The following is a 25,136-nucleotide window of genomic DNA, read 5'->3' on the forward strand; positions in this document are numbered from 1 at the left end:
GAGCGGAGTGGCGGTCCGGTTCGCGAGGTCTCGACTCGCCTTTCCGCCGGAATGGCAGCAGCCGACGGAGTGCTTCCTCATGTTCCCGAGTCCCGGTCCGCAGTCCCCACAACGTCCTCCAGACCCCGCCCAGCCCAGTCGAGGCGGGTGAGTTCTGACCCGGTTTCGGATTCGTTCGCACCCAGGGCCGCGGCGCGCCGGGACCTACCGCCTTGCCTCTCGGTCGGGGTTCGAATTACTTGCGGAGTTAAGAGGGGAAAGTCAGATATCCGGCAGCTCCTCGAGGAGTCGCTGAGCAACACGTGTCTGAGACCGGGACACCATTCTAAGGAGACGTTCTTGGAGGGAGCGGAGCGGGTGTAGACGGGCGGGAGGCTGGCGCGGGCTGCTAGTTGGAGGCAGGGATCTGAGACTCACTCGGAGAAATTAGGAACTGACGCTCGCGCGAGAGGCCCAGCTTGTCACTCACCAAGCGCATCTCTGAACTTCTTTCAGCCGCCCTTTCCTCGACTCTTAAGGGTCGTTTGTTTCGGGAATGAGGACTGGAGACTAGAAATTTCTTTGAAGAGTTTTCAAAACGGGTGTATTTTCATCCACGTGCAGTGAAGGGGGAAAAGAAAATACAACTCATCAATATAATCCCCTCATTAGGTGAGGAAAAGATGCCTTAAATTTAACCCAAGCCAGAGCTGAAAATTAGTTTAGGATGGTTGACTTAGCTCCTAGGAAAGAGGAGGGCTGCAGGGCAGAAATCTGTTGGGAAATGACCAGGAAGGTTACAGTTTGGTGCCAAGGAAAGTGTGTGTGGGGGGGCGGGGGGGGCGGTTCTCGAACAAGCATCACTTAATGCCATTGAAAAATTGCCAAAGTTCAGTTCAGTTCCTTTCAACCAATGTGGTGACGCTGAAACTGCTTGTTCATATAAGCTCACATCAGCTCATACCCACTGTCTGGCTTATTGTCTAGATTTTTTTAGTGATAATCAACTTCAGGATTTAGAGGCTTGTAAGGACTTTTCGGCTGGGTGATGTTGTAGCTGCATCTATGCCGAAGGGGCCGGGAGGTATCCGTACCAGCGAGCCAATTGGGAACGTGGAATTTGGAGTGGGACAGACCTGGGATTTGACCTTGCAACACGCTAGCTCTGTGACCTTGAAGAAATTTCTTCACCTCTCTGATCCTCACTTTTCGTATCCATAAAATGAGAACAATAATTTCTACTTCATATAAGGCTATTATGAAGATTAAATGAGATAATATACATAAAGACTCCATACATTTTCTGGCCCATAGGAGCACTTAATACATGTCAATTATTAAAAAAAAAAAAAATCATATTGACTCCATTTTGGGTAATAGAATTGCTACATCAGGAGGTCAGTAGGGTGCTTGTGCCATGTACATGCCTATTAACTAACACATAGAAAGCACTTAGTAACGCTTTGTGGAGTGAGTTGAATAAATAAATGTAAGCTATCTGGTTTTATGATTGCTTGAACCACTGTGTCAAAAGGATATTCATCAGATGATGATAACTGTCTGCAGTGGCCTTGTCTGCACCTACATTTTTGTTTATGTCTTGAAAGAGAATTATGTATATGCTGATCAAATTTGCTAGTAGCCTGAATTTGGGTTGAGTAGCTCATATACTGGACTTGGAAAGACCTTGACAGCTTAAATTATTCTCTATCTAATGCCATGCAGAATGTTTTTTCTAAAAAAGAAAAGAAAAGAAAAAATACAAATTTATTGTAGGAAATTTGGAAAGTAGATTTAAAAAAACAAAACAAAACCCACCCATGATTGTCATACTCAGAGATAACTCTGGGTAACATTGTGGTATATATTCTTCTGGAAAACAAGCAGAACAAAATTGGGGTCAAACTATACATGATATTTTCTAACCAAACAGGAGACATTTACTAGATGGTGTTGTAGCATTGTTGTTAGGAACCCAGGGCATGGAACTAGTGTCTGGGCAAAGCCTTGATCCCTCAGTGATCCTGCGGCAGATTACCTCACTTCTCTCTCTCTCTGTGTTCTCATCTTAAAATGGGATGATGCCAGTACCCTATGGATAGATGACATCATTCCTGTAAGTATTTAGCATACTCCCTGGTGTACAGTAACTACTGAATATGTTTATTAATATCAAAGACATGGCATGCAGGCTGGTAGGGCGGGATGGACCCTAGAAGTCACCTGCCATAATCCCCTCATTATGCAGGTGGGGGAGCAGACTCAGGCACTTGCTTATTTTTAGAAGATCCAGACGTGTCCCTGCTCTTCTCTGCTCCGGTGCCACCTCATGAAGCATTCCTGTATCTCTGCCTCCCCTCCCCTCGCTGTGGGCCATGGTAGTCTTACTTCACGTTTTGTGCCCAAGTAACCCTTTGTCTGTACCTCTTCTGTAGTACAAATACAGGATTAGATTTGTGATTTTACACTTTGGTCTCTTCCGCTAGTCTGTGACTTCCTCAAGGGCTTGTCTAACCTTTGTATCTTCAGAACCAAAAGCTACTTGACGGTGGTCAGTTTTTTAAATGAATGTGTTGTGGATGCTGGTGGGGTGCGGGGGAACTAACAAATAGAATAGATCCAGATCACGGAAAAGGATAATTCCATCACGTGTTATTCATTAATCTTACAGTTATTTATTGAGCGCTTACTTTGTGCCAGACGTGGTCCTGTGCAGGGGATTCAGTGCAAGCCTGGCACAGGCTTGTCCATTTCTTCTAATCTAATGGGGAAGACAGACATCACACAATGAATTACGTGCTATATTTATTATTTTACTGAGTGCTGCAAAGGAGAATAAGGGTGCCATGAGAGACAAGAGCAGGCACCCTGGTTTGACAGGTGGAGAGAGGAGGTCAAGAAAGGCTCTTCTGAGGACACAGCAGGTAGCCCTAGATCTGAAGGATGAGTATGAGGGGAGGGCTGGGCACATGGGTGTAGGAGTAACATGTGCAAAGGCCCTGAGGAGAGAAGGAGCTTGGTACATTCTAGGAATTTAAGGAAGTCCAGGACGGCAGAGGGTAAAGCTGAGACTGGTGAGATGGGCAGAGGTTAGATTCTAAAGGGCTTTGTAGCTCTCATTACACATTTTCAATTTTAGCCGAGCAGTGGAAAGCCTGCCTGATACTGTGCTTAATTCGGAACACTTGCCTTTTAGAGAGAAGTTGACGTGGGAATAAAGAGTGACCGGGATGGTAAGGGTTCTAAAGTTTGTGTCCTGTTTGGGATAGTTAGTCCAAAGGAGGAGGAAAACGAGGAGTTCTGTGATGAATGAAGGAATGTTACATACAAGAGTTGCTGCAGAAAGCAAACTGCAGACTAGTAGATGGATCTTCTGGGAGACAGGTCTTGCCTGAATGTCAGAAACAGCTTCCCAGCCCCTAGAACTTGGTTGGGGACAGAATGGGCTGCCTCATGGGATGGAGGACAGTAGGAGGAGGTGCAGGCAGGAGCTGCAGGGCCACCTGTCAGGGGGTCTGGTGATGGGAAGTCCACACATGCGTTGGGGGGAGAGGCCTTTGGGCCTTTTTGTGCTCCAAGAGCCTGTGAGTCTGTAAACCAGGTAAGATCTGCGCATTTCATTCCGACCTGAAACTTGACTCCATCTCTTTTTAGTCTGAAAATTTGGGACTTCGTAAAAATAAATTTGTAAAATTCGTAAAACGAAGCCGGTCAGTACCTACTTCGTTAATACTAAATATTAATACTAAATATTTGAAGTTGTATGTATCGAATTACTTAGCTATAGCAGCCCTTAGGGTTGCCAGGAACAAAGAACTATTGTTATTGCTAGGTTAGTCAAAAGCCGACAGTTGGGCTTCCCTGGTGGCGCAGTGGTTGAGAGTCCGCCTGCCGATGCAAGGAACACGGGTTCGTGCCCCGGTCCGGGAGGATCCCACGTGCCGCGGAGCAGCTGGGCGCGTGAGCCATGGCCACTGAGCCTGCGCGTCCGGAGCCTGTGCTCCGCAACGGGAGAGGCCGCAACAGTGAGAGGCCTGCGTACCGCAAAAAAAAAAAAGCTGACAGTCATGGCTAAAGCATGCTGATGTGTATACAGAAGTCATGATTTCAAGCCAAGAGGAAAATAACATTCCAAGAGAAACCAGAACTCCAGAATAACAATTCCTAGCTACTCACAGGATGTTTTTATATTCATGTATAATGTATATTGGAAGAGAAGGCCAAGGAAAACAGAGGAATTGGATGAACTTCTCCTATAGGGGAAGTTTGGACGTCATACATTTAACAACATTCATGTTATGGAAATGAGAAGCAACAGGCGAGAAAATGTCTCGTGTTGTAGCCTGTACTCGGCGATCAGACAGGGAATGGAAAGGCGAGGAGAGTTGGAAGTAATTGTGATAGAGGTGATGGATGGAGCTGAATTCTCATTTGGAATGGAAACTGGGAGGAGGAATCGTCTCCCAGCTATCTGAATCTGGGGGAGCAGCTTGAGGGCAGAGAATGACAGCGATCCAGTCGCTCTGGGGTAGAGCGGTAATGAAGGTTTCTGCTTCCTGGGCGTAAGCTGGGATGCAGCTTATATAGTCACCGATGGGCTTTGTTGGTGGCAAGAGAAAAGATTCATTTCCCCTCTTTCTCGTTCTTGTCGTGTACATGGATTCCTAGAGATTTGGATTGACATAGCTTGCACACTTCACAAGGTGGGTCCTCTCCTCACTGCAAACAGACTCCATTCGTTAAAATTCAGCCTGAAAAATGTTTCTCCCTTCTTGATTATCTTGGTGGAGTTGAAGGTTAAGATGATTGGCGAGGTCTAGTAGATGGATCAGCTGAGGTTTATGGGGTTTTTTTTTTCCTTTTTTGGGAAAAAAAAAAGGTTGAGTCAAAGAATCTGATTGCAGACCCTGAACTGTTGCTTGACATATGGGGCGTAATGATCTCTGCAGGGAGAGATGCAATTCTGTGGGCAGTCAGGCTTCACTCTGAGGTCTGTTTTCATGGACTAATGCATCTCTTGTCACTCTTGCCTTTTGGGAATGATGCAGCAAGCAGCAGCCACCAAAAGAAAATACCAAGCATCCAGTGAGGCTCCCCTAGCGAAACGGAGGAGTGAAACGTCATTTCTCCCGGCCAAGAAAACTGCTGCTAAAGAAACTCCAAGGGCTTTTAAGGGGAAGGCACAGAAAACGTTTTCTCCCAAGAGGTCTTCAGCTGGTGCGAGTGATGGAAACCAGGAACGGAAACCGGGCATTAAGACTTCATCCCTGTTTAAAAACAACCCTGAGATTCCAGAACTCCACAGGTATGTCCACATGTAGACACCCTTCGAGAATAAAAGGAATTAAGTGTCTTCTGCCTTTTTCTTTGTTTTTTGGAACTGACGCCCGCGTCTTGTTCGTCATTTGCAGACCTGTAGTAAAGCAGGTGCAAGAAAAAGTGTTCACTTCAGATGCTTTTCAAGCCCTGGACCTCCACCCACATCTAGTAAGTATCCCTCCATGTTTTATTGGTGTGTCGATTTTTTCAGTCTGTTCATTCAGAATGTCTGTGAAATGACAGTTCTAGGAAGAAAAAAAATCAAAGAATGGTTATGTTTGCATCAAGTTACCTGGATGAACTCAGATTGCTAAGATGCTCTTCCAGGACCATTCACGTGAACTTAGGAGTCTGTTCATGGTCCGCACCCCACTCCCCCTCTTTTTTTAAAGAACTCTAAAGACTTTCCTCACCTCATTCACTTTAGGGCTGAGACTCCATATATCGAACTTGAAATCCACCTCATAATTACTGGATAGATAACGACATCAGGGCTATTCTGGGTGGCTGATGTCATAGGGACCCTAGGAGAGGGAACTGAACCGGCATCTTGCTGTTAAGGGAGTTATAAAGAATTGAAGGAAGAAGGGGCTCTTTAAACATGCATTTGCTACAAACAAGTGGACACTCAAAAAAAAACAACAACCATGAATGAGTGTTCCAGCCTTATTTATGAGTAAGGTGAGAAACATACATTCACTTTTAGGGAGTCTGGATTTCCTTGGCTCATATGGTCACGGCTTACCTACTCCTTCTTTCGGGTGGGTTACCTATACTTGCTTTCTCACCTACACGTTGGTGTGGGGTTTCCCAGCCTTGGTACCGTGCACGTCTGGGGATGGGGACTCTGTGTCACGGGGGCTGCCCCGTGTGTTGCAGGATGTATGGCAGCATCCTGTGCCTCTACTCACTTAATGCCAGTAGCATCCCCACCCGCAGTTATAACAACCAACGATTTCTTCAGACATTGGGAGGTCTGGGGGAGGCAGTGCTCAGAACCACCCCCAGTTGAGAACCACTGGGTTAGAGGAACTTGATTTGATCGTGGTCACATCCATTTCTACCCCAGTATTTCCCCCTTTTTTGCATCCTTATTTGCATTAAATATATTTGTACCAAAAAATTTGTTAAAGAAAAGTTTTTGTTTTTGTTTTTTGTCTTTTCTCCTAGATTTCCACAATAAATACGGTCTTAAAAATGTCTAGTATGACCAGGTAAGAGCTCTGGGTCAGTCTTGATTTTCTCAGGGCTTAAGTGGGTATAAACAGATGAAATCTGAATTGTCTGTGAAGGACAGCAAACTTGTGTCTTGGCGTTAGAGAACAGGCCAGATTATTGACCCTTGAGGGCTGGGTAGCCGCTCAGCTTCCCCACCTGGGAGATGGAGGGACTGGGTCTCCGTCCCCTTCTGCCCTCAGCTCTAAACTGTAAGAGATCTCTGGTCCAGAAGATGGTCTGCATAAGATCCCACTGTTGTCTGTGCTTCCTGAAAATAACTTGTCTAGAATACAGAATTTATCTTGTCATTTCTTAGTAGTAAGAATTAGAGTCAGCTACAAGATAGGAGTAAATACTTAGTTGGATATAATGGGATGCTGAAAAAAGTTTTTAAATGTTAGTGACAAGTCCTGGAAAACAGAAATGGAGTGGTGACAGGTGTGGGGCAGAGATGAGTATGTATGCTTCTGTACATTTTAATAAGTCACCTTTCACTTAGAAGTAAACATTAATAAGTATCAAAGAATAAAATAAGGAACCCCTTTATTATTTTTTTTGTTCAGTTTTATCAACCAAATGTGATTTCCATACCCTTTTGGATTTTTTATTTTATTTTATTGAAGTGTAGCTGATTTACAATGTTGTGTTAATTTCTGCTGCACAGCAGAGTGATACAGTTATACACATATATTCTTTTTCATATTCTTTTCCATTGTGGTTTATCATGGGATATCGAATATAGTTCCCTGTGCTGTACAGTAGGACTTTGCTGTTTTAGTTGTTTGTTTTTGAATACACACGTGGACACACATCTTACTGTGTCCGTAGCAGTCCTATTTGGTTTTCTAGAGAACGGACAGCAGTTCCTGGCTGTCTGTGTGGCTCACAAGTTTCCTTTCACTCTTCTGCTTGGGAATCTTTCCATAATGTTTTATTGTTTCATATTCCCTGGTTCAGAAGGCAGGAGAGTGTGTGGTGTGCTTTTGTGGTGGCTCCAGCTTGTCATCACACCTGTCCCATTTTTCTTTTTAAGTAGTCTAATAGAACGGCCAGTCTCCGGCTTGCCTCAACATTTGCAGCCCCAAAAGTTCCAAAAATCTAACTGAGGTTTTATTCTTCTAACCATCAGAGGTTTCTCAGCCCTTTCCATGACTGTTCAGGTAACCTCTGAGGCGGCAGGTGATAGAGCCTGGGGTCATTGCATTTTGTGTATCTTGCATCTCTGCGTGTAAACATGGGCAGGTGGTACTTTATAGATAATCATGTGCTCTTTCTTTTGGGCGGCCCAAGCGTTCAGAAGCAAAGTATCCCTGTGTTGCTGGAAGGCAGAGATGCTCTCGTGAGATCCCAGACTGGCTCAGGTCAGTTGTCATTTGATTTCTGCCCTTCCTCCACAGTCGTGTGGTGGGTTGTGTAGTGAGGTGTCTGTCGTGGTGGCGGCTGCTCTGTTTGGTTTGGGGGAGGGGTGGCCACGCTTGCTTCTGATTAGAGCCCTGAAAGGAAGGGGATGATCAATGGGGCCCGTGATCAGGAATGATCAGGAAGGAGTCAAGTCTGCTGTCATTTCTCAGAGCCCATCTCAGGGCTTTGCCTGGTCCCACCACCTATGACCAGAGCTGCCTGTCTTCACGCCAGTGGGTGATGACTATTTCCTTCTGGTATTAAAGCAGCCTTGCTGTGAGCACACGGGTGCTAGTTGTTTTGCTAGAACACGGAACACCATTCTGGCGCATTCCAGAACAGTCTGGACTTGCTCTTCTGACCCTGTTGTGCTCTTAGTGGCAGGTCAGCTATTCTCTGCTCCCCCAGCTCAGCCAGGTAGGTGGAAGCCCAAAGTTTTTGCCATCCTTGGTTTCTCCTTGATCTTTAGAGGCCAGCTCTGGGGTTTCAGACTGGCTGGCTTCTCACCACGGAAGACACTTACTTGACCACGGAAGTCCCTTTGAGAGGTTGAGGTGACCCCAGAGAGGGAGTTTTCTAGTTTCTAGGGGCAGTCTGTGTGACCTCGGAAATGTATCATTGTCTCCCTTGTTAGACGTTAAAGGAGCTGAAGGTGCAGGTTTCTTAGAAGTACTGAATTTACAAAGCAGAGCTAGGAGTTGTGACAGACAGGTGACTTCCGTTTCCACCTGGATGTGAGTGTACTTTTCCTGTCCCCAGACTTCAGGACAGCCCAGAGGTAGCAGTGCCGGTTCGTTTACTGTCTTTGGTTTTCTGACATCCACAGGCTCTGTGATTTTGATTGCTCTTGTACTTTTTTAAAAGGTAAAACTCTTGCCTATTGCATCCCTGTGGTCCAGTCTCTTCAAGCAATGAAATCCAAAATACAGGTGAGTAGAAAGTGTGTTTTTATGGGACTTCCCTGCCGGTCCAGTGGTGAGGACACGGCGCTTTCACTGCCGGGGCCGGGGTTCAGTCCTTGGTCGGGGAACTAAGATCCGCAAGCTGCGTGGTGTGGCCAAAAAAAAGAAAAAAATAGAAAAGAAAGTATGTTTTCCTGTTATTGTTCACAGTGCATAAGAACTCATCAAACTGACCCAGAGCAGTAATATTGGGACCAAAAGAATCTTTTCAGTTAGCTTTGTTTTCCTGCCTCTTTTTAGTTCATTTATTACATAAGCATGTTGCATCTGAAGACCGTGCTCAGAGTGGAATAGAATAAATATAAACAAATGTAACAGTCATCCTAGTAGTTCTAATAGGGAATGTTTGTAAGATGCTCCCCCTGTGTCAGACATCGTGCCGGATGCTTTGCTTGTGTTGTCTTCTTGACTCTCTGACTACCCCAGTCGCACTGAGTTGGAAGGTACTACTATTACCTCGATTTAAAAAAAAAAAAAAAGGAGGCTTGAGGAAGTTAACTTCCTAAGGCCGTGCGGGGAGTGATTGTGGAGCTGGGTTTCCATCTGCATTCTCTTTGGCTTCAGAGGCCAAGCTCTTCTGACTGAGAAAGGTGAACATTGTATTGAAAACAGTGGTTTGTCATGAATAGTAGAAGTGAAAATAAGTACCCAATTAGTGGGTGTGACGGTTGGGCCGCCTTGTATTTAGTATTTCCTAGGATTTATCTTTAGTTGCGAAACACACTTAGCACCTGGGCCAGAGGGGCCAGAACTGGGTTCCTTGGAATGGTCCCCTAGGAGGCCGTGTGACTGCCATGTTCTGTAGGCATAGGTGTCATCTCAAAACCCAGCCCAGAATCTCACAAATACACCCTGGTTATTCTCAGTTGAGAGGAAACTGAGATCAGAAATAGGAAGAGAGATGGGTTCACAAACAGATGACGAGCTAGTTGGTTACTTTTTCCTCAGTTGGGACATGCAGAATTACATGTGTATTGAGCCTGCCTGTTATTTGAATGACAAAGTAAATAACGATGGTGTTGGATTACAGCCCACAGTCTAAAACAAATACCTATTGAGTCCAAGCTGATATAAATGAATTATTGAATAAATAGGTGGGACGAGGGAAATCCCTTCCTTATACTAGAATTCCAGTGAGTACTTGTAGGACATCATCATTTGGCAAATGACACAGGAATCATCAGAGATGCTAAAATGAGTGGATTAAAGTGTGATGAAAATGGGATATTTACACAGTCTCAAAGTATGTATCCGGAAGATACAGGAAAAAAATGGTAACTTTACAGTGGGGAAGCCTGGCTGATGCCACCTTAGCCAGGTGGTTGGATGGGGCCTCACCAGTGCCGGGATGTGTTGGCCTAGTGTGTCTCCCGATAGGTGCATGAAGGATGAAACAATACTCCTCTGGTTTTCTTGCCAGAAACGCACAACTGTAATTTAATCCTAGACATCAGACAAAGCCAGATCTAAGCACATCCTACAGAGTGACCGGCCAGTACTCTTCAACAGTATTAAGGTCACAAAAGACAAAGAAATACTGAAGCGGTACCGCAGAGTAAAAGAGACGACGGAGTCATGACAACTAAATGCTGCGTGGCCCTGAATTGGGTCTTAGTCTGGAAAAAGCATGTTAATAGGTCAGTTAATGAACTTTGAATAAGGCCTATAAATTAACTGATAGCAGTGAATCAATGTTAATTTCCCGTTTGATCATTATACTGTGATTTTGAGAATCAGTGTCATACAAGGAAGCTGGGAGAAGGGTGTAAGGGAGTTCTTTGAACTATTTGTGCAGTTTTTCGTAAGCCTGAGATTATTTCAGAGTGAATACGTTTAAATGTTATTTAAACTATTTAAATGATTTTTAAATCAATAAATCCTACACAATCATCCAAATGGTGGAACCTCATATAGTTATTAAAAGTGCTGTTTTCTTCAATTACTATCTGTGAACTTGACAGGCATTCTTGCCATGTTAAAAAGGCCCGTTATAAAACAGTATGTATAATATGACTCCAATTTCATAACTAATAATTCTATATATACATACATATACGTGTACACAGACAGAGATGAGAAAGATACTTTTCACACTAAAGCCGGTTTTCTCTGAGGCGGGTGAGTGGGAATTTTGTTTCCTGCAGGTGACTGGTGTTTTCTTCCATTGGGCACTTTGCAGTGCAGTGGTTCACACAAGGGCCTTAGCATCGTACCCGGTGTAGGTTAGAGAAGAAATGTGAATTATTAGACCAGTGTGGTAAAGTCTCATCCGTTTAGATACTCCAGGAGAGCTTCTAGTGGAGGGTTTTTTCTTCCTGGAAAGTTGCAGGGTTTGGGCGTGTATTTGATCTGGCGTGGGTCCTACAGTTCTGGCCCAGCTGTCTCATTTGCTGGATCCGTGAACGGAGGACAGGAGACATGCGACTACATTCCTCAGGTGGACAGCATGGCGGGGGCTCTGCTCAGATCCTGGGTCTGAGTGTGACGTTAGCACATCACCTCATCCTAGTGTGCCTCGTGGGGGATCACGGCGGTGCCTGTGTCCTGGGGTTGCCGGGAGGATTCAGGGAGTCAGCGCACAGGGAGAGTTGAGACCTGCTTCCAAGCGCCTGGTGGTGATAATACCTGCTCCCTAAGTCTCCACCGTCATTGTCAGCAACAGGGACGTGTGGCTGGTTTGAAGGGCAGTGTTCTGAATTGCTTAGATTCAGAGCATTAACCAACCATGTCGTTGTTCTTATTTACTCGTGTTTTTTAATATCAATAACAGCTTGTTCTATTAAAGATTGGAATATTCTGTAGAGACAATTTAACAAGCCCAAATTTAATTCACTTATTTCAGGTGATGCTCAGTACAGGCCCTTGGAGTTCATTGTAAACAGATTTGACTTGTAAAAAAAACCTATCTGGAGGGAGCAGCAAATTCAAGGCACCAGCAGAGTCTTCAGTTACTTTAGATGACGGAATGAAAACGGACTGCTTTTCTGTGTTTTCACACTTTCAGCTCTTTGGGCTCTGATTTTCTTTAACATCCCATCCATCCTTCCTCGCTCACTTCTGCCCTGCGAGGAATTGATTGGTCTTTCTTCTCTGTGTAGTAACACCTTTTGAAATGTCAGAATCTCTAACACTGCTGTGTTGATACCGTTGTACTAACATGTTTACTGAGCCTCGCCCGGCTTCAGCGCAGTCTTGCAAAGTCGATGTTGAGTACAGACGGCTGTAGTTTGAATTCCAAATCCTTTTCTCCTTGTAGGTAAACGTTTCCTATGCAAAATATGAAAACCATACTTGTAATTTAGTTTGCTGCTAAATCTGTGCTTAGCTTTTACACTAACGTATTCGATTCATTCCCTAAGTGTCTGTGAGCACTTTGGAGATGCAAGGCACCGCTGACTTCCTGGCCCTTGTCAGATTACTTTGTTTTCTTCTATTATTGTTACTGTTACTTGTAGGTATAATGTACATGTTAAAAAAATTTGAAGAGCACCAAAAAATATACAGTGACAAGTAAGTCATTCTACTGCCCCTTGCCCTGAGTGGCACAGTTCTTCTCTCAGGATGGGATGGTCCTTATCACCAGTCTCTTGTTTAATCCTTCCAAGGATATTCTTTGCATGTAAAGCAAATCTGACTATGCATATTTCCCCTCCCCCTTTCGTTGAAGTTTTTGTTTGTTTGATACACAAATAGTTGCTTGCTATGCATGATTGTCTGTGCCTTGCTTTTGTTCACTTAATATGTTTTGGGGATGGTTTCTTATCAATACCGTGTTGACCCGCCTTGTTTTTTTAATGGCTGCCTAGTCTTCCACTGTAAGTATGTACCATAAATTATTGTCATTCCCTCATTGGTGGAATTTACATTGTGTTCAACATTTTGCTACAAACAAAGCAATTAAACAACTTCTTTATACACATGTGTGAGTCTCTCTTTTTGAGAAATTCCTGTAAGTGGAATTTGCATTTTTATTTGGTAGATAATACCAAAATTGATCTTTAAAGGAGTTACACCAATTTGGATTCCCACCAACAGTGTATAAGAGTTCCTGCATGCCTGTGCCTTTATCAACACTATCGGCTGTTTTATTTTTGCTCATTTGACAGGGGAAACATATTGTATCATAGTTTTGATTTGAATTTCTCTTAGGAGTAAAGTTGAACATCTTTTCATACATGTAAAAGCCATATTTTGAATTCTTATTTCCATAAATTAGCTGTTATATCCCTCTCCATTTTTCTATTTGAGTTGTTGGTCTTCTTTATTTTTATTTTTAATTGAATTACAAACCTTCTTTATAAACTAAGAAATTGGCCCTTTCTCTTATGTGTGGCATATTTTTTTTCCCCACGTTGTCATTTGACTAATTTTCTTTAGGTATTACTTTTCCATTCTGAAATTTAAAAATTTTTATGTAATAAAATTTGTCAGAGTTTTATAGTTTCTGAGTTTTATGTCATCTGTAAAAAGGCCAACTTAATTCCAACTTAATTTTTCTAACTTAATTTTTTTTCTAAAAGGGCATTTGAATTATCCATCTTTTCACTGCTGATATAAATTGCCTCTTATCATATTTCCTGACTTTCTATATGTGTTTGATTCTATTCTAGGCTGTATTTGTTATTGTAATCTCTATGTGCTAGCATCGATTTTTTAAAACTACTGTAGATTTAAATTGTCTTATCATCTGATGTTGTTCAGAAATGTCTTGATTATTCTTGCACATTTACTTTTCCATATGAACTTTGAAATCAGCTTGTCTGGTTATATATATTATTTTTTATGTGCATATGTATGTATACTTGTGGCATGTTTTAGATATTTTATATATGCATGTTCATGGCATTTTTATTAGAATTACATAACATTTATGGATTGATTTAGGGGGAATTAGCTTATTTATAATATTAAGTCTTCTTATCCAAGAATAGGATACACTGTTCCATTTATTCAAATTTTATTTTATGCGCCTTAGAGGTATTTAAAATTTTTTATTGTATAGATTTTGTACATTTTTTGTGAAGCTTATTTTTTTTAACCTTTTTTGTTTTTTTGCTATTCTGTGATTCCATCTAACTTTCTGTGTTGGAAGGCTGTTGATTTTTCTGTATTAATTTTGTATTCAGCTAGTTGACTTGTCTTTTTTGTGGTAGATTTTCAAGTGATTTCTTTTTTTTAAATTTATTTATTTATTTTTGTCTGCATTGGGTCTTTGTTGCTACACACAGGCTTTCTCTAGTTGTGGTGAGCGGGGGCTACTCTTCGTCACGGTGCGTGGGCTTCTCACTGCGGTGGCTTCTCTTGTTGCGGAGCACGGGCTGTAGGCACGCGGGCTCAGTAGTTGTGGCACGTGGGCTCAGTAGTTGTGGCTCACGGGCTCTAGAGAGCAGGCTCAGTAGTTGTGGCACATGGGCTTAGTTGCTCCGCGGCATGTGGGATCTTCCTGGACCAGGGATCAAACCCGTGTCCCCTGCATTGGCAGGCGGATTCTTAATCACTGCACCACCAGGGAAGTCCTCAAGTCCCGATTTCTTAAGTTGTTTTTGTTTTCGTTGGTTTTTGTTTTTTTTTTTAAGAATAAAATATCATCTGCTAATAATGGCAACTTTACTTCCTACTTTCCAGATTTATACATATTTCTCTGTCTTTTCTGATTGCGTGGGCCAGAACTTCTAGATGAATGTCGTGTAATCACGAGGGTAGTGGGCAGGCTTATCTCTTTAAAGAACTGCTCCTGATATTTACAAGTGGCCACCCTTAACCCCCCCTTCTGGACCTCTGTGACCTGCGCTTATTCAACTAATGGCATTTCTTTCCTCCTGTGTCAACAGCGTGGTGATGGCCCCTATGCTCTGATACTAGTGCCAACAAGAGAGGTAAGCAGTCCCACTTTCGGAGTGCTAAGCAAGTACTTTCAGTGATATTCCTGAATTTAAAAGTGGTTTTACCATTTTTCTCCCTGCTGCACAAATCACTACACCGTTTCCTTTGCCCAGGAATCATCCTTCTGGTTCCTGACAAGAAGAAAAATTCAAGTACTCTTTGAAAACCAGAAGTTTTTTTGCTTTTGGAAAAGTGTTCCTCTGTTATCTAAAAACTAATGACACTTTAAATTTCTGTCCTTATAAAAGGAATTAAAATAATCACATTTCTGTATGTTGTTTTTTTCTTTTACAACTTAATTAAAAAATAAAAGCAGTTGACCCTACAAATGAACTTTTATTTTTTTATGAAGCTACTGTACCAAAAATTTTACCTGTTTCTGAAAGTTAAACTTCTTGATGTTTTTCTTCTTTCTTGGTGGAAATCTCTTCTATCCGATTTATTTTATTTGCCTTCAGAGGCAATTTCAGATTAGGGTATCTGTTTCCTATATCAAATGCTAATCACTTCCTTGCAGAGAATCGATCATGACAAAGGGGGTTTCTGTACAGCCTGCAGCATCCTGTCTCAGCTCCATCCGTTGAAGGAGCAGGCACTGCAGCATCCTGTCTCAGCTCCATCCATTGAAGGAGCAGGCACAGGGCTATTTAAATTTTTACAGCAGCAAACTTGCTACTTCCCTGGGATGCTTCCTGAATACAAAACGTGTGGAAACTGTATATATATATATCCTTGGATAAAGGGATTATGTAGAGGCTTTGTTGATGGTTGTTAATGGTTATAAACTATTCGATACATTAATTTTCTCTTTCTCTGGTTTCCACTGGGCTTGTTGGTTTTTTCTGTTTTTCTCCCTTTAATAAACTTGGGAAATGACCATCTCTGTCTTTAGCTACTGCTCTGCCCCAGCATAGCCTTAGGATATAGTCATGTCACCTGTAAAGTAACATTCCCAAGGCTAGCCTGTTGCGTCACTGTGTGGTTTACCCCTTCACACATATTACATTCTCTCTCTTTCCAAACAGGTTGACTCTGTTTCATTTTCTTCCATCTTTGTGTACCATAGACTGTACTTTTCTGTGTGGTACTCTGGGAATTTGAGCCAGCAGAGGGAGCACAGAACACTATGTTTGTGTATGTCCAAGAAATAGATGTGATGTCTCTAGCCACATTCTCCAGACTGACAGTTTTCAGAATCAGTCTAAGAACAAGGTGTATTTCCCAAGTAGATTCTGTGTATAGGGCTTTTTTTTTAAAATCCTAACTTGAGGTCCAAGGTTGGATCCTTATCACTTTACACTGTCTGAATTTTTAAAAATAAATAAAAAGGTAAGAAGGGACCTTGCTCATTAACTCTAACGTTTTAACATTTACAGCTGGCCCTACAAAGCTTTGATACTGTCCAGAAACTGCTTAAGGTAAGGCAAGCCATGAGTTCAGTTTTGTCTTTTTTTTCCTGACTTTTTGAGGAAAGAGAAAGATACCGGTCTTTTCTTTATTTTCAAAGAGCTAGGAATTACTGCAGTTTTCCTTGTATTCCCTTGATGTCTCTGCTCACCCCACATACAGTTTGTAGGTTTTTATTGATCTGAACCTTACGAATCACCAATTTCTAGCTTAGTGAGATTATTAGTGTTCACTGGTACTTCGGGTCCTGTGATCTGTTCATCATAGTCACTAGCAAGCCACCTGCAGAGACTCACAGGTACAACCTTAAGGTGATCCAGTGAAAGCAACTTAACAAGCTGTAAGTAGGGTTTGTTTAAGAAAGAAGAGAGAGCATCCAAGCCAAAGGCTGCCAGCCCACCGAATTAGATTGAGAATTGATCTCTCCTTTCTTTTATCACGAGTGGGAGTAAGGAAGCATTGTGCTTGGGTTTGATCTTAACCAAAAAGGAAAAAAAAAAGGCAATAGACTTACCGAATTGTGTTTTCAATTCAGGCTATACAGGGAAAGGCAGAGAAGCTACTTGAATCACTTAAAAAGCCCACATTTCTCTCTTACAGTGTCGGAAGCTAGTCGCATAGGTATAATTTAAGTTACCGCTAATATCCACGGGCATGGCAAGGCCTAGGAATTGTGTCTGCACAGTAATACCTCCTGCAATGAAAAGCCGAGTCCTCCCTCACGACTTCCTTAAGGAAAGGGAATTTGGAATCAGCCTCCGCGGTAAATGGGGCTTTGCATTGATTTTGGTCTGATGTCTTTCTGTAGCCATTTACCTGGATTGTGCCTGGAGTGTTAATGGGAGGAGAGAAGAGAAAATCAGAAAAAGCCAGGTAGGGGGAGGTTTGTTTATTGTTAATTCCTTGTAAAGTCTGTTCTGTCTTCCTCTTCAGTAAGACTGTGGCCCTTCTCAGCCTGGGGAGAGCCCTGTCTCAGATGAGGGTTCCTAGTCCCAGCGTGTGGGGACAGATTGAGTCCCCAGGGAGCCGTGCTATTTTTAAAAAATATTTGGTGAAACTACCAGGGGCTCCCTTTTGATGTGGTCAGTAACAGCTCGTTACCTTCCCAAATCTCAACCCTCTCCCGGCCCCTGAGACCCACGGTCCCCCCTTGTTAAGGATACATCCCCCTTGACTCCCTTTTGTGGCTATTGGCAGTTTGGGGTTTTTGTTGTTTGATTTTACAGAAACAAGATTATAAACCTACATAATGCTTTGCATCTCGCTTCCTACACCCAAATGCATTGATTCCTAATTCTGTGTTAGAATTGGTAATGGGTATCAGTAGAAAATTGTTGCAAGAAGTAAATTCCAAATGTTGTGCATTCTTTTAAAAACGTTTTTATTTTATTGTAGCTTAATGCTTATTAGTTATGCTCAACTATGTGTGTAGTCTGTAACTGAGGAGCAAATATTCAACTTGAAACCTTCAGGTATTGGTTAGGGTAAGATTCCGCTGTAACTAACAACAGCAGTGGCGCAAACAGTATGGAAGCTTTTTTCTTTTTCTTTCACATTTAAGAAGCGTTGACGGTAGCCATTGGGGCTGGCATGGTGCGTGCGCCAGCGTGAGGACCCTGGCTCATTCTGGCTTTTTGTGCCACTGAGTGAAGCTTCCATTTTCAGGCTTTCCTTGTAGTGTTAGATAGTTGTTGGAGCTCCAGCCATTATATCTGATTTCCTGCCAGTAGGAACAAAGATAATCATACCTCCTCTTTTTAAAGGTACTGGTGGGATTTTTATGCTCCCTTTATCCGTTTATCTTATTGCCGTAGCATAGGCACGTGCCCACTTAATTACAAGGGCAGCTGGAAAATGTACTCAGCTAAAAGTTGTAGGCTTTTATTACTATGGACTAATGGGATGAAGGATGGTTGTGGAGTAAGAAGTTAGATTTATTCCACCTGGTCCATGGGGCAAGGCTAGGCCTATCGCATGGAAGTTACAACAAGGATCCAGTATAAGAAAAAAGCATCCTAACCATTAAAGCACGTTGGCATGGGATAATGCATTCAGGTGGGAGGTTCCCCAGCACAGATACCTTCAAGAACAGATTAGGTGACCATCTATCTGGAATATTCTAGGAAGCATCTATGGATCAGATAAAGGGCATTGGGTTATATAGTAAAGATTCCTCTGAGACAATTTTAATAGGATTTCAGATCTTAACAGTTATGTTTTGTAAGACAGAGAAACTTCAGAGAAAAATTAGAACTTAAATATATCTTTGTATCCACTTGTCATTACGTTTGTCATGATTTCAAGCTGTGGCATGTTGGCGCTGGCCATGAATCTGTCTCCTCCTCAGCCTTTTCCCTGTGTTTTCTATTGCTATGGGTCCATCTGATTTACTTTCTTTTATGGTATATAATTTTAAACAGACTCCGGAAGGGAATAAATATCCTCATCGCAACTCCCGGACGCCTCGTGGATCATATTAAATCCACAAAGAACATTCATTTTTGTCGGCTCCGGTGGCTGATTTTGGATGAAGCAGACAGGTGAGCCCTTCCAGGAAGCAGGAAAGGGCTGTTTCTGTGGTCTTTGCCGAAACTTCTGGAGCCCCTTAGTGTTCCCTTTATTCACGTAGATTAAAACTCCTCCCTTGAAACCACAGAATCCTGGATTTGGGTTTTGAAAAGGACATCACAGTGATACTCAACGCTATAAATGCCGAGTGCCAGGAACGACAGAACGTCTTGCTATCGGCAACACTCACGGAAGGTGAGTTGAGAGGAAGTGCTGTCTGTCCTCAATGGAGAGGAAGGGCCTAGATGCGAGCTGCGTTGTTTCCCAGCAGCGATTCTTAGCCTCGGTGGGGAGCGGGCGAGGAGGAAGGTGTCCGAGAGGACTGCTCTTCAAACCATGTGTCCTGTGCTCCCGGCCTCCCGCTCCCATCATCCTGACTCCCTGGTCCCCAGCACGTGGGGAAAGGGAGAAGGGGCAGGTCCCAGGCCCAGAGCCCTCACAGGAAGGGGAGGCTGCTGTGCTCCTGTCAGGGTATGGAGGGAGGGGAGGACGCTGCCTGCCACCCACCTGGTGGTCTCGTGAGGTTGTGATCGCGATTGCTACCCGCTGAGAGCAGGGCTCTTGTCCTGAAGGTGGTAACCTCTATCCCAGCTCATGTTTTGGTGTAATCACCCTGCCTTTCTCCTAAAGAGAAATCTATCCTAAAGAATATATTCTGTAAGCTCATTTCTGTCTTTCCATCATCGTTAAGATGGAATTTCTTAGCTCTCTTTTGTTGATGGGAACACCTAGGCTTGGAAGAGTTGTATCACTCTCCACCAGGACCCCCCGCATGTGACTCCCTCTCTGAGCGACAATTCAGCTCTCATGTTCTTTTGTCACTTTACTCGGTTTACTAGCCTGCTCTGGTGCACACGTACCAGATGCCATCCATGTGACTCACCAGCAGTTCTCAGAATGTATCCTAACTAACAGTGACTTTAAGAGAGAATCCATGGGACTTCCCTGGTGGTCTAGTGGTTAAGAATCCTCCTTGCAATGCAGGGGACGTGAGTTTGATCCCTGGTCGGGGAACCAAGATCCCACATGCTGCGGGGAAGCTAAGCCCGCATGCCTCAACTACTGAGCCCAGGTGCCTCAACTAGAGAGCCTGTGCGTGCCCGCAAACTCCAGAGCCCACATGCTGTGGAGCCCAAGTGCCACAGCTATGGAGTCTGCACGCCACAACTAGAGAGCCCACGTGCTGCAGCTAAGACCCGACACGGCCCAAAATAAAATAAATAAAATAAATAAATATTAAAAAAAGAGAGAGATAATCCATGGAAAGGGGATTCTGTGCTAAAAAAGTTGGGGAAATGCCACTCCTTACCTCCCTCTCTTGGAGATTCATGTGCACATTTATACAATAAAGGTCCTGAGAAGGCCTGTAAACCCGGGAAACCCTGGGAAAGAATCCCGGGAAAGCTTTTTATCAGGGTTTTCATAACTTACTTGACCACAGAACCCTTTCTGGGGGGTGGTGGGCAGACATCTGTTTCAGTGGTCTTCCACGGGTCAGAGTTTAGAAACTCCGGTGGTGTGGATGGGTTTTTGAGCCCTGGGAAGAAATAGGTGGGTCCCCACTGGACTGACAGTGGGGCCAATCAGTTTGGCATTTGGAGACACACCCATCAGGAGCTTCTCAATAGGCCTGGATGTGTGATGTGGGGGCTGTGCGGGTGTGACCAGTCCTACAGCGTGTGCCTGTCAGTTGTTTTGTCCTTTTCACGTTTTCTCCAAGGTGTAACTTGGCTAGCTGATATCAGTTTACATGACCCAGTCAGTATTTCTGTCCTGGATGAAAGCCATGACCAGTCGAACCCAGAGAGCAAAGGCATTCATGAAGCTTCTCCACAAGCTGGCGATGAGCTGGACAGCTTTGCCATACCAGCGAGTCTCGAGCAGTACGTGACAGTGGTTCCCAGCAAACTGAGGCTTGTCTCCCTAGCGGGCTTCGTCCTGCAGAAATGCAAGGTAGGTCTGGGGACTGGGTCCAGCCTGATCCGGGGAAAGACCACAGTTTTGTTCATGTCGGGCATTGAGGCAGTGAGCTGAGACACACACAGGTTTCCAAACTGAGCTGTGGTGCAAGCGCAGACCTTAGCAGAGATCTTCTCAGTCAGTGGTTCTAGGATTGCGGTGAAGACTCAGAGGTCCCTGGTGGCCATTATGTTCAACTTAAGATCTGCCTCAAATACCTTTCCTGGGACTGATACTGGCAATGTCGCAGGTGGTACACACACGCTGGACATGAGGCAATACAGTAGCCTGTGCTCGTGTTCTTGAAAGAATCATCGTGTTTGTATATTTACTAGATTCACGTGATAACTTTCTCTGGTATATGGGGAGATCGTAGGTGGAAGGGCTTGAGGGTGCAGCTTCAAGACTGCGTGTGCAGAGTCCCCGCCGGGGAGCGCCGTGCATGGCGGGACCGAGTGAGGGAGAGGGTCACAGCTAAGGGCAACTTTGCTCTGAAGCATGATTGTTTTTCTCAGATGCAAGAGGCCTGTTCGAGGTTGCAGCCGTGTCATTTTCCTGTCCTACATTCTTTGTAGTGTGGAGGATCTGTGTTATTTTTAAAAATAATTCAAAGCCATCTGTCGCCTCTGTTTCCAGATCGGGGCTAGCCTGCCCGTGTGTTTTAGAAAGAGATTCATTTCAAGTGTCACCTGATCTTAAAAACACGTGGTGGTTTTTCCCCCTTTGTATCGATGTAGTTTGAGAGAGACCAGAAGTTGATCATCTTTTTCTCGAGTTGCGAGCTGGTGGACTTCCACTACAACCTCTTCCTCCAGACCCTGCTGAGCGGCTCAGGGGCCCTGGCCCCAGGTGGGTTGCCATGTGCCTCCACGCGGTTAAAATTCCTGCGGCTGCACGGCGACCTGGAGCAGGAGGTGAGCCTGTCCTCCTGGGTTGGCCCTGGCTTCCCTAGGGACCCCGCTGGGCCAGGGAAAAACGTGGCTAAAGTGGGCGACCCACCAGAGGCCAAAGCGGGCGACGCAGCTGTGTCAGTGGGGCGAGGGGGAGCCTATTGTTCCCGTTTGCTTTGCTCCGGGAGCTGGTCTCTTCCACCCGAGAGAGCTCGCGGGCCCAGCTTGGCCTGACTGTATCCCAACCAGCTGTTAAGGCAACAGAGTACCACTAAGTAGCTGGCACCAGGGAAGGGTTTTGCCTTTTTAGTACCCAGTGTGTAATTAGGGCTTGATGTCTTCAAATTAAGAGCATTAATGGAGCTAAATTGTGGCTCCCATATGGTACTGCTGAGCGTGACTGCTGTCATTGTCAACAAGATGCAGCGCTTTCACTCAGAACACTTGGGTTGGGAGAGGACACTGGGTTCCAGAGGGGCTGCAGGGGCTCAGTGCTGGCGAATATTTTTGATCAGGAAGAGGAGTGGAACATTGTCCTCATCTTAGGTACTTAGCTGCGTTCACTCTCGTTCCACTACTGGTAGGCAGGCCATCCATTTAGGGAGTCGAGCGGGGTGTAGAATGAGATGAACTCTCTGGAATTGTGGCAGGAAGGGCAAGCAGGGCTTGGAAACGGGAACCACCTTGTCCTAGAGCAGCGGTTACCAGGCAGCTTAGAAAATTAGAAAGCTTGAAAGAAAGCCAGAAATTGGAATAAGGTTTGACTAGAACCACCTTTTAAAAATCAGGACATTTTTAGAGCTAAAGGAGACCTTAAAGGTCATCAAGTCCAGCCCCTCTTTTCGTTTTTGCTTTTTTTTGTTTTAATAATTAAGGAAACGGAGGTTTAGAAAAGTGAAGTTGCTCAAGGTTACTCAAGGACACAGCTTCTTTTTTTTAATACAAATTTATTTTATTTATTTATTTTTGGCTGCGTTGGGTCTTCGTTGCTGCGCGCGGGCTTTCTCTAGTTGCGGCGAGCGGGGACTACTCTTCCTTGCGGTGCGCGGGCTTCTCATCGCGGTGGCATCTCTTGTTGCGGAGCACGGGCTCTAAGGCGTGCGGGCCTCAGTAGTTGTGGCTCACAGGCTCTAGAGCGCAGGCTCAGTAGTTGTGGCGCACGGGCTTAGTTGCTCTGCAGCATGTGGGGTCTTCCCGGACCAGGTCTCGAACCTGTGTCCCCTGCATTGGGAGGTGGATTCTCAGCCACTGCGCCACCAGGGAAGCCCACAGCTTCTTACTTAACACAAGACTATACAGAATTTCCTGAATATTCCAGCTTTAGTTCTGTAAACTCTTAATTTTTACCTTGAGGATCCCCAATTCAATCAAGTTTGTTGATTTCATAATATAATGCCATTTATGGGTTTGTTTGTTTTTTTACCTGATTTTATCAATATTCTAGGTCTGTTTTCTGTAGAGCCATCATGCAGGGTAGGTGTGAGGATGATGAAGGAACTGGATGTGGACTCAGAAGGATCTAGGGGTTTGAATGTGTCAACAGAATATTCTGCAGTTAGGTTATTTCAGACTGTGAATCTCTCATTGTAACAGGGTGGTATCTGGGTAGGGTGTTTACAGCCATGTGCTCTGGGGGCAAACTGCTTGTGCTCTGGTGCTGACTCTGCCATTCACTGGCTGTGTGACCTCAGGAAAGCATTTAACCTCTCTGTGCCTCAGTGTCCATGCCTCTGAGGTGGAGAGAACAGTAATACGTACTTCTTGGAGTTGTGATGATTCACTGAGTTAATGCAGATCAAGTACTCAGTACGTGGCCTGGTGCAGAGTGAGCGCTGGGTAAACGTCAGGTGCCATTATGCTGTTACTTCTCTTTCAGGAAAAGTGTAGTTTTTTCATCGTTTCATAATTGTTAGTAGTTTACTTGTCTTGTTGATTAAGTGTTTAGCCTTCACACCCTCCCTGTGAGATGGGTAGAAGGTGGCAGGGAGGATCTCTGTATTTCGTTTTCTAAATATTGGTGCAGTGTCTTGTCCCAGGGGACTAAGCTAAAACCGTCCCCGTCACGTCTTCCTGGCTTGTTGCCCTGCCCCCTGCTCCACCTGACCTTAGTGTGACCCTAGCCCAGTATGAGAGCATCGGAGCGGAGCCACTGTTTAAAGAAGTTGCTGCGTGGTAGCCGTGATGGATGCTCAGGACTTTGCTAGCTGTGTTCCTAACCCCAGATCTGAGTACAGTGTGTCTGGACTTTTAAGACTAGTTTCACAGGCTTTTAGGCACTGTCCTGATTTTTTTCTGATTTTGACTCTACAGTGCAGCCATAAATTCCCTGGGTTCAGAACTCAGTTCAGTCCTGTATTAACAGTGTATGCATGTGCCTTGGGCAAGTCACTTATTAACCTCTCTGTGCCTCGGTTTCTTCCTCTGCAAGTGAGGGTGGTGACAGTACCTGCTCACTGGGTTGCTTTGAGGGTCGGATGCGTTCAGACATGTAAAGTGCAGGCCAGCATCTGGTACCTGGTACACAACCTACGTGACGGTTGTCGTGTCCACTGTGCTCAGTGAGGTGCAGCCTGGGGTCCAGTCACGTGATGGAACGTGTACCCGCGAAAGGCCAGAATGAGGTATACCTTGGTGTCAGAGCGGAAAGGGAGACTTCACTTCTTTCTTTTTTCCAAATCTTCAGTGATTTGGGTATATTTCCTTTCTGTTGTTGCTGCCAGATGGACATGGCCAAGTCTTAACTGCTGGCAACACTGTGACTTAAACACACCCCCAGTGTGGCCCCTACAAGTTCACGCCCAAGGCCTTTTGGTCCAGCAAGTCTGCCTTTAGGAGTTTACCCCAAGGGAATAGATAAGCATGAGCACAGTGACTTACCTACAGACCTGTTTATCGCAGCGTTGTCTGTGATGGTAAGCAGTGCAGACAACCTCAGCTGTGTCAGGAGTGGGGCACTGGTCACGTGGAGGCAGGGCTCCCATTCAGCTGTATACGGTGTAGTCACGGGAGATGAGGCGGTTTGGGGCTATTTATTGGCATGAAAAGATGTCCACATTCGGTTGATATATGATAAGAGCATGTTAGGAGTGTTAGAACCATGATGCCAGTTTTTTAAAAGCCACATATTTGGTTATGTTTCGTCTAGAAAGGGACTCAGGAAGCTTCAAGGTGTTGCCAGCGGTGGTGGTTTGTTTTGAGTGGTAGGATGATTTAATTTCCTTCCTTTGACTTGAAGTATAATTTTTCTATAGTTAAAATACACGGCTTTCATAATTTGAAAATCTTTTTAAAAATCAGTTTTTAAGAAAATTGCCCCATAGGAAAGGTTGGTTGTTGTTCAGCCTCTAGACCACCTGTAGAAAAGGTGTTAGAGTAAATTCTGAGTTGGGAACCCTGAGTGCAGGAACTTGTGGCCTTTGGCCCTCCTTGCTCTGGGTGTTGGCGTTTCTGGAGGGCGTGGCCCCCTCCCCCCTAACCCCGCGTTGTCTTAATGAAACGTGCTGCCCTCAAAGCTTGTTACTCTGCCGCAGTCCAAGAAGCCTGGTCGTGT

General features: G+C 44.4%; 1 protein-coding gene across 2 annotated transcripts in view; it reads left to right on the forward strand.

Annotated features, from left to right (window-relative positions):
* The first annotated feature begins 51 nt into the window (after positions 1–51).
* DDX31 (DEAD-box helicase 31) overlaps positions 52–25,136 on the forward strand; it is a 73,593-nt gene continuing 48,508 nt past the window's right edge. Inside the window, exons 1-13 of one of the 2 annotated variants that reach the window (XM_007453106.1) lie at positions 52–147; positions 5,028–5,284; positions 5,391–5,466; positions 6,469–6,512; positions 7,807–7,877; positions 8,782–8,846; positions 14,711–14,755; positions 16,139–16,180; positions 16,978–17,042; positions 18,590–18,709; positions 18,826–18,932; positions 20,458–20,690; positions 21,434–21,610. In XM_007453106.1, coding sequence (XP_007453168.1) covers positions 52–147; positions 5,028–5,284; positions 5,391–5,466; positions 6,469–6,512; positions 7,807–7,877; positions 8,782–8,846; positions 14,711–14,755; positions 16,139–16,180; positions 16,978–17,042; positions 18,590–18,709; positions 18,826–18,932; positions 20,458–20,690; positions 21,434–21,610 — 1,398 coding nt within the window. Of the gene's footprint in view, positions 148–4,252; positions 4,516–5,027; positions 5,285–5,390; positions 5,467–6,468; positions 6,513–7,806; positions 7,878–8,781; positions 8,847–14,710; positions 14,756–16,138; positions 16,181–16,977; positions 17,043–18,589; positions 18,710–18,825; positions 18,933–20,457; positions 20,691–21,433; positions 21,611–25,136 lie in introns of those variants that run through there. The other variant, XM_007453107.1, reaches the window with a different exon arrangement.

The sequence above is a fragment of the Lipotes vexillifer genome, unplaced genomic scaffold (assembly GCF_000442215.2).
Source record: "Lipotes vexillifer unplaced genomic scaffold, Lipotes_vexillifer_v1.1 scaffold149, whole genome shotgun sequence".
Classification (NCBI taxonomy): Eukaryota; Metazoa; Chordata; class Mammalia; order Artiodactyla; family Lipotidae; genus Lipotes; species Lipotes vexillifer.